At 66.6% G+C, this 8,733-nt stretch overlaps 1 protein-coding gene across 1 annotated transcript; it reads left to right on the top strand.

The window, feature by feature from the left end:
• Positions 1 to 3,552: 3,552 nt before the first annotated feature.
• On the top strand, positions 3,553 to 8,733 carry IL12RB1 (interleukin 12 receptor subunit beta 1). Its single transcript, XM_086627524.1, has 16 exons — positions 3,553 to 3,585; positions 4,374 to 4,632; positions 5,012 to 5,126; positions 5,271 to 5,440; positions 5,513 to 5,664; positions 6,151 to 6,202; positions 6,351 to 6,461; positions 6,544 to 6,626; positions 6,711 to 6,945; positions 7,011 to 7,211; positions 7,292 to 7,393; positions 7,490 to 7,636; positions 7,720 to 7,863; positions 7,956 to 8,052; positions 8,132 to 8,213; positions 8,323 to 8,733. The coding sequence occupies exons 1-16, from the start codon at positions 3,553 to 3,555 to the stop codon at positions 8,731 to 8,733; spliced, it is 2,394 nt and encodes a 797-aa protein (XP_086483650.1).

Genomic DNA, 8,733 nt, shown 5'->3' with positions numbered 1-8,733 from the left:
CCGTGCCAGGGGCGGGTGACAAACCACCCAGCTGGGATCAGGGAACGAGGACACCTCCCGAGGTCCCCAGAGGTGGTGGCCCCACAGCCAGGTACGGGACCAAGGCATGAGGGTGGCAGAGCGGGAGCAGTGCCCGGCCACCTGGCTGGGGCATGGCCCCCACAGGGGTAGCTGCACACTGTCCCCCATTCCATCCCCTGGCCACCAGATGCGGGAAGCAGCCGGCAGCCCCCGCACTGTTTGTTTTTCCAGCCACTGGGAATATTTCTTGCAAGAGCTGTTTGCTGGCAGGTGGTGCCACAGGGCAAAGGGCAGCTGTGTGGGCAGAAGCCCCAGCCCACACCGTCCTGCCGGTGTGGTGGGCATTGGCCATCTCTGGCACAGACCCAGTGTCCACCTGTGTGCTATCAGGCACACCGCAGAGAGTGGCACAGATCCCACCGGCACGCGGCGAGGGGCACGGCTTGGACAGGCCGGCGCGTGCCCTGGCACACCGCGGGATGCTGGCACACATGGCAGGTGCACGTGCTGGTTAATTCCGTGGCATTGCTCTGATCCGGTGCCCACCACCGGTGCCCGCCGGCCCCATACCCCTAAGCAGCTTAGACACATTCGTGACGTGGGCACGGAGCTCCCTGTGGGCAGGGGCTGCTGCCACCCATACAGGGGCACACGGCAGCACCCATGCACCCTGCACCCCATCCTGCTGCCCACGCCACGCAGCCCCTGCGGAAATCCCGGGGTTGGGGCGAGCTGTAACGCAGTGATGCAGCAGCATCACCATGGCAACGAGTGACATCATGCCTGGGCGCACAGGGCCTCGGCAGCCCCAGGGCCCACGAGTGTGTGTTTGCCCCGGGGTGGCGTGGGTGCTGGGGAGGTGGGTGTGGGTCCAGGAGGAGGGTGCCTGGGGTGGGTGTGGGTGTCCCAGGGCACCCAGCAGTACTGGGTGACCCCAGGCCTGGGCTGGGGAAGGGGGTGCAGAGTCCTTGCATGGAGCAGGAGCCCCCCAGCACCCCCACCCAGCCCTGCCGTCACCCAGCCTGTATCCTCACCCACCGCTGGGACCGTGCCACCGGCCACTGGCCCCGGGGCAGAGGAAGAGTCAGAGAAGGGTCACACTGAGGGTTTTACTGCTCAGCCATGTGCAAATAGGACAGGGGGACAGAGGACAGACACCTCTGTCCCCTACAGTCACCCCCTACCCCATAGCACAGCCTCCCCGCACATCTATGGGTGCAAGGGCGCAGAGCGATCCTGTAGCACCCAACACCCATCGCTGCCGGGGACTCTCCAGCCACGCTGCACCCCTGGGGTCAGCCCAAGCATCCCCTGAGGGCCCTGGGGACCTGCGTGGGGCCCAGGGCCAGCACCCACGGGGTGCCTGATGCACCCACCCAGCATGGTTCATCTCCCATTAGCAGGTCCTGGTGGGAACCAGGATTAACCATCAGCTGATCCCTGCGGGGACGGCATCGGGGGTGGCATCGCTGCTCAGCGCTTTGGTGGGGGCCCCTTTCCACTCCTCCTGTCACGGCGATGCCAACACGCAGCCCTGGCCCCGTGACTCTGCTCTCCCCAGGGACTGCCAGGACCAACACCCACACCAAGAGCCCTGAACCCCTTGGCCGTGGCTCCGAGCAGCCGTGCCGGCGGCAAGGCAGTTCCCACGCAGGGCTGAGCGTGCGGCGGGAGCGCGGCTGCCCCGCGGAGCTGCCAGCTTGGATGAAGGCAGCGCGGTGCCATCCTCCAACCGCCCAGACAGCTCGCTCCGGGCCCCCAGTTACCGCGGCTCCATTCTGCACACGGGCATGGAGGCGTGAAGTCACCCGGAAAATCAGGCTCAGCTCAGCGAGCTGGGGGGGCTGTGGTCGTCACCCCTTTGAGCATGGCAGTGGGTGCTGGGGGGCCTTTGGGGAGCAGGTGCAGGATGAGTGCCCCTCAGCCTGGTGGGAGAAGGAGCACAGGATGACGGAGGGGGCGGCTGCTCAGAGGGGCAAGTCGGAGCTGGCACCGCGGTTTGGCACAAGCTGGCATCAGGCTCTGGACTGGAGGGACCACGGAGCTCCCGTGGGAGCCCCCAGCCTCTGCACAGGTGGGTGCCCCCCACCCAGCACCCTGCAGTGTGGCTGGGGCTTGTACTCTGCCCCACTACTGGCCCTGGGCACCCAGCTCCTGTCCCACACATCACGCGCTGCTCACGCGCAGCACCCACCGCTGCCGTGCAGCACCCACCTCTTGCACACATGGCACCCACCTCTTGCACACATGCACCCGGAGCGCCCACGTCTCACCCACAGCACCCACTTCTTGCACACACACACTCACAGCACCCACCTCTCGCCTGCAGCACCCGCTTCTTGCACAGGCAGCGCCCACCTCTTGCACACGCAGCGCCCACCTCTTGCACACACCCACCCAGAGTGCCCAACTGCTACACGCAGCACCCACTTCTAGCACATGCACACACACTCACAGCACCCACCTCTCACCCACAGCACCCACCTCTTGCACACGCAGCACCCATCTCACACGCACCCACAGCACCCACCTCCTGCCCACTCTCGCCCGCAGCACCCACCCCTTGCAGACCCGCACCCGGAGTCCCCACCGCATCCCAGGCTCACCGGGGCTGGGCTTTCCCCCGTGCCCCCCCGGGCTCCGGGCCGCCGCCGGTGCCCCCGCTCCCGGTGCCCGGTTCCCGGGAAGCGTCTCGCCGCTTCCCGGTGCTCACCTGGAGGCCCCGGCGCCGCAGGATGCTGGGCTCGTCCATCCCGCCGCGCCCGCCGCCGCCGCCGCCTCCCGCTGCGCCCGCTCCGCCCGGTGCGCCCGCTCCGCCCGGTGCCCCCGCTCCTCCCGGTGCCCCCGCTCCGCCCGGTGCCCCCGCTCCGCCCGGTGCGCCGCCCAGCGGCCCCGTCGCGTCATCAGCACCGAGCCCGGGACTGGCACGGCACGGCACGGCACTGGGCTGACACAGCATGGCATGGCATGGGGCTGTTGCGGCACATCATGGCACAGGGTTGGCACAGTCTGCCTGGCTTGGTACAGCCCAGCATGGCAGAGTCTGGCACAGCACAGCACGGGGCTGGCAGAGTCTGCCTGGCTTGGTGCAGCCCAGCATGGCAGAGTCTGCCATGGCATGGCACAGCAAAGCACAGTACAGAATGGCACAGGGCTGGAATAGGCCATCACAGCGTGGCACACAGCACAGGATGGCACGGCATGGGGCTGGCACAGCAAAAAACAGGACAGCCCAGGACTGACACAGTCTTCCTGGCTTGGTATAATCCAGCATGGCAGGGTCTGGCATGGCATGGCATGGCACAGGGCTCGAACAGCTCAGAATAGAACAGCCTGGGACTGGCATAGCACAGCATAGGGCTGGCACAGTGTGCCTGGCTCAGTACAGCCTGGCATGGCATGACCTGGGGCTGGAACAGCAGGGCACAGGGTGGGAACAGCCCTTCTGGCTTGGTGTGGTCCAGCTCTGGTCTGTCCCGCAGTCAGTCTGGCACAGCCTGGTCCTTATGGCCTGGCATGGCATGGTCCAGCATGGCCTGGTTTAGCATGGCACGGCACAGCCCAGTACAGCACAGTCCTGCTGTATGTTGTGGCATGGCAAAACCCGTCACGGCTCAGTTTGGCACTGCACAGCTTGGCATGTACCCCCATCTGGGCGGGCAGGAGGGGGCACACAGTGAGGCAGAAGGTGCCAGGGGACCCTCTGCACCCCCAGCCCGGCCATGCCCGTGGCAGCGGGACAGAGGGGTCCCGGCAGTGCCGTCCCGGCACAGGGATGCTGCCACTGCCCTCCGGTCCCAAGGAAAAGCCGCACAAGGGGACACTTTCTGTGGGAACAAGGAGACTCTGTGCACAGCCCGCGGTGCCACCCAGCTCCGCTGTCCCAGGGTCAGCCACCCCGTCACGCGGCAGCTGGCGTCCGGGTGACACCGCGCACTCCTGCCTCACTGGGCCTTTGTTCGTGGCCATGGGGACAAGTCGTGCCGGGGATGGGCGCAGGAGCCCAGTTTTGGGGGCAGCCACACTCACACACGTGTGCCCGCACATGCACGCTGCCAAAAACCCGAACGTCCCCAACCTCGGAGCGTCCGCTGGAGATTTGCCCGGTTACGGGCAGCCAACCAAAAACATGCCATGAAGTTTGCAAAAAAATGAAAAAAAATAAAACCACCAAAAACCCCCAAAATGCAAGACATCTCTTTCACTTACCTTGTGCTTCTCGCCGGGCCGCGGCACGCGGTGCAGCCGGGGCATGCGGTGCCACCGGGGCAGGGTTTGACCGAGTCCGAGCAGGCGTGCCGGCAGAAAAAGGGGGATATTTTGGTTGCTTTCTCTTTTGCTTTTGGTAAAAGCGAGGCACGCACTGGCGCCTCGCCCTTTGCCCTGCTCGGGAGCAGCCGCCCTTCGGCGAGCTCTTCGCAGAAGAGGAAACGCCGGGAGTGCAGAGCCGCGCCGAGCACCGCCACCGAGCCGAGAGCGGGCACCCACTGGGTGCTGGGGGACCGGGCAGCTGGGAAGGGCAGCGGAACCCTGGATTCGGCGTGGGACAGCGTGGGCTGCCGATGCTGGGGTGGCTGCTGGCGGCGCTGACGGCGGCGCTGGCGCGGGGCGGTAAGTGCTCCTGCGGTGCCGGGAGATGAGAGATAACTTCAGAAGACTTTCAATGAATGATTCGGGGGCGATAAGGCCCGCGGAGCTGCCGCTGCGATGGAGACGCTCGCCCCAAACCACAGGGACAGAGGAAAGCCGGGTGAATCCCCGCCGGCAGCGGGCAAGAGCCGGGGCGAGTGGCACCAGCCAGCACCGCATCTCTGGGGAGGGGGGAAATGGTGGGGTTTTGGGTGAGAATCGCCTGCGTGGCTGCTCCGATCCCCCGGGCGAGGAGCACAGGGGGATCGGGCGACAGCCACACCGCTCCTCCCTCCTGGCCTTGCCCACCGCGCCAGGGTTTGGGGTGCGGGAACCCCCCAGCCGCTGCCCTCTCCCACAGGCACCGCCACAGCCCCTGGCTTCTCCTGCTGGAAGCAATGTGGCTCCCGCTGGTTCCTCTGCTCCTGGCAGCCCCTCGGCCCCGCCGGCAACACCTCCTACCTCCTGACACTCTGGTGAGCTGGGCACCGCGGTGGGGATGGGCACCGTGTGCCAGGGAGCCCATGGGATGTGTCCTGACTGGGACATATGGAGACACACGACCTCCGCACCCCGACCCCATCCGGATCCCACCTTGCGCCTGTTCCCACCCTCCGCAGCTACACATCACCCCAGCTGTGCCAGCGGTTCAAGGCAGGTGCCAGGATGACCTACACTCTGAAGCATCACCACGTCTACGTCCTCACCAACGCCACAGCCTGGGTGGAGGCGCACTGGGGGGACCACGTCCACAGGACCCCCAACCTCACGCTGTACCTCAACGAGGCCAGTAAGTACCAGCGGGACCGGGCTGGGCGCCAGCACTGGCACCGGTAACCGTGAGACCACCCCATCTTTACAGTCAAGCCCGACCCGCCCCGCACCGGGATGCCCTTCACCAAGACCGGCGGCCGGTTGCGGCTGCGGGTGCCTTGGCCATCATGCCACCACGGGAGCCAGCCGCCGCAGCGGGAGGCTCGCTTCCAGAAGATGGGTGACCATGGCTGGATGCAGGTAAAACCGCTGTTTGCCGGAGCTGGCGGTGTCCAAAGGGACGGTTGGTGGCATCGCGGCAGCCCAGGGGCTCGGTGACGCCATCATCTCCCCGAAACCCATCCATGGCCCATCTGTTCCGTGGCGTTAGCGGCTCTGCCTGTCCTCCTGGCCACGTAACGGGATCAGGCCGCGGTTCGCGGGGATTACGCAGGCAAAACCCCAGATTATACTAATGATGGTGACGATGCAACCGGACGCTCGTCCCCAGTGAACCCCCCTGCAGCTGGGGACGCCCCCGCCCCCTCCACTGCTGCCAGGAGGGTCCCATGGCCAAAGCCGTGTTACCGTGGCCCAGGGGTTCCTCCTGGCCACTGTGACCCCGGCAGCCCCTTTGGCTCCCCCAGCCCCCTGGGTGGCCGAGTGACGCAGGACAGCACTGCCCTCACGTCCCAGTAACACACTGGTTTTACCGGGCGGTGCCTCCGGCTGCGGTTCACTCCACAGGTGACGTGCGAGACAGTGACGGATGAGATGGTGATGGACGAGGATGACTCCGGTGGGTTTTGCCTGCAGGGATGCAGGGGAAGAGAATCTCCCGGGGATGCCCAGGAGCTCTGCCCCGCACTCCCCCCCCAGCACCTCCCATGGCCAAGAGCTGGGGGAAAGGAGGGGGTGACCCCCGACCTGCCCCTGCCCCCCTACAGTGACCTGTGCCCTGGGGGGGAATGGAGCCTTCGAGGTCCAGCTCCGGCACAAGCTCCCGCACTGGAGCAGCTACTGGAGTGACTGGAGCAGCTCCATCTTCGTTCCCGAGGGTGAGGAAGAGGAGGGCAGGTGGGTGGGATCCTGACAGCTTCCCAAAACATCGCTGACCTGGCCGGGCTCGTTCCTTTGCAGAAATCCTGGCGAGCCCAGAGCTGAGATACCAGCTGGGAAAACTGGGGAGAGATGGGCAGCGGGTGCTGAGCCTGGGCTGGCAGGTACGGTGACATCCCCGGGGATCCTCCTGGGTGTTCCCCCACCGTTCGGTCCCCCGAGCCGCCCCCTCTCCTTCCCTCCCCCAGCGAGCCCCCCAGGAGCAGGGGGACGTCACCTACACGCTGCGCGCCCGCATGCGGGCATGCAACTGCACCGAGCCGGCCGAGGAGGACGCCGTGGCGCTGGGGCCGGAGGTGACGGCGCACAACCTCACCCTCTCCGGGGCTGAGTACGAAATCCTGCTGACGGCGGCCAATGCCGCCGGGCCGGCGCCGGCACACCAGCTCCACGTGCCGGCAGAGCAGCACCCAGGTACCCACCGCGACAGAAGAACCGCGCTCCCCGGCAGCCTCAAGGGAGCGGTTTTCCACTGGGCAGGATGCCAGCCGTCCCTTGCACCCTCTGCTTCATCCCAGATCTCAGGTTCAAAGACATCGGCATGGCCGGCAGCACCGTGACGGCGCGGTGGGAAGCGCTGAGCCGTGGCTTTGCCTTCTGCTTCGAGCAGCAGCCGGTGCCGGGAGCCCTGAAACAAGGCGATTGCAACCAACGGGATTTCCCTGCCAAGAGCATCCATGAGGAGAGAGGCAAGGGAGCACCCTGAGCCCCACCCTCAGGGCCAGATCCCAGCGCAGGGTTTAACCAGTATCCCCGCTTCCTGCCCCAGGAGCGCTGGAAGCACCGGCGTGTTACCGCCTCGCCGTGCACAGCTGGGCCCCGGCACGGGGCTGGTCCACCTTCGCCGTGCAGCATCACTACGCCGGCAACGGTATGTACGGAAACACGGAGCATCCGCGCCCGGTTTAACTGCAAAAATAGGGTGTGGGGGTCTGGAAACCCATTTATTTTGCACCATTGTGTGCAGCCTCACTGGCCGTCCCCATCCGCATCAACGCCAGCACCGGGGATGCCGCCGTCATCCTCTGGTGGAGCCCGTCCCCCCGTGCCGCCTGTCCCGGGGCGCTGGTCAAGTACCTCATCTGCTACGCGGCCGAGGGGGACAACGTGACGTGTGAGTGGGACCCCCCATCCCCATGGGGCAGGAGGAGGGTGGGCTACCGCTGGGCTACCGCCTGCTCATTATCGTTTGCCCAGATGCCGAAGCAGATGCTGCGGCGTCACACTTCACCCTCCAAAACCTCCAGCCTGGCACAACCTACAGGGTGGGCGTCCGGGAGGTGACGGCGCGGAGCGGGGGGACCTGCGCCACGTGGCGGCGCTTCCAGACCAAGGCGCTGGGTAACGGCTGGAGCCCCCGGCCCCTCCCTGGCCCCGCTCTCCGTGGGGTGCTCGTCCTCACCCCGAAACGGCTCCCGTGTCCCCGTCCCCAGGTCCCCAGGGAGCAGCGTGGAAATCCAACCTGAAGTACCTGGGCATCTCGCTCGGGCTCCCCGCCGCCGCCGCCGTCTACCAGCTGAGCAAAAAGAGGTGATGGCAGCACCCTCGTCCCCCGGCTCACTGCCAGCTGCCCCATTACCCACCCCCTCCCCAACTGCCCCCTCCCCAGGGCTCGCCAGCTCTTCTTCCCACCCCTGCCCGAGCCCGTAGGCAGCAAAGCCGTCCAGTTCTCCACCGGCGAAATGAGCCAGGTGAGGCACGAGGCGCCAGAGGGGCCAGATCCTGCACCCTGGCGAGCACCGGTGCGCAATCCTGGCACGGGGAGTTCCCACCCCAAATGCATCCGACCCTTAGGGCCAGCCCCGGCCGGGCTTCGTGGAGCCTTCGGAGAGGTACAGCCCGGCTGAGCTGCTGGTAACGGAGTTTGGAAAGGAGACGGTGAGCGATGGCGGCACACAGCCCGGCACGCGGCCCGGCCCGGCGGCGGAAGAACCGGCTGTGGTGTGTCCGCCGGGCTGCGAGAAGGAGCTGCCATTCACTTACCGGAGGCAGGAGGTGCTGAGCCCGGTGGGATTTCCACTGCCCGGCAGCACCGGCTGCTCCGGCTGCCCACCTGGCGAGGAGTATGAGGATGAGGATGAGGAGGAAGAGGAAGGAAGGTGGGGGCTGCGCCAGCCGCTGGTCCCCATTGCCCTGCTCATCTCTGACAAACCCGTCATCATCAGGGACCAGGAAGGATGGGACCCATCGCTGGAGAAGCCGGTGCCGTAG

Source organism: Tauraco erythrolophus, chromosome 28 (genome assembly GCF_009769465.1).
Source record: "Tauraco erythrolophus isolate bTauEry1 chromosome 28, bTauEry1.pri, whole genome shotgun sequence".
In the NCBI taxonomy this organism is placed as follows: domain Eukaryota; kingdom Metazoa; phylum Chordata; class Aves; order Musophagiformes; family Musophagidae; genus Tauraco; species Tauraco erythrolophus.
This window is presented reverse-complemented; position numbering and strand designations above follow the sequence as displayed.

Excerpts from the sequence above, each read along its gene's own strand:
- IL12RB1 (XM_086627524.1), top strand. The coding sequence starts at position 3,553 with ATGGCCTGGTTTAGCATGGCACGGCACAGCCCA. Across the intron at positions 5,441-5,512 it reads GCTGTACCTCAACGAGGCCA|TCAAGCCCGACCCGCCCCGC; the intron begins GTAAGTACCAGC and ends CCATCTTTACAG. Across the intron at positions 6,462-6,543 it reads CTCCATCTTCGTTCCCGAGG|AAATCCTGGCGAGCCCAGAG; the intron begins GTGAGGAAGAGG and ends GTTCCTTTGCAG.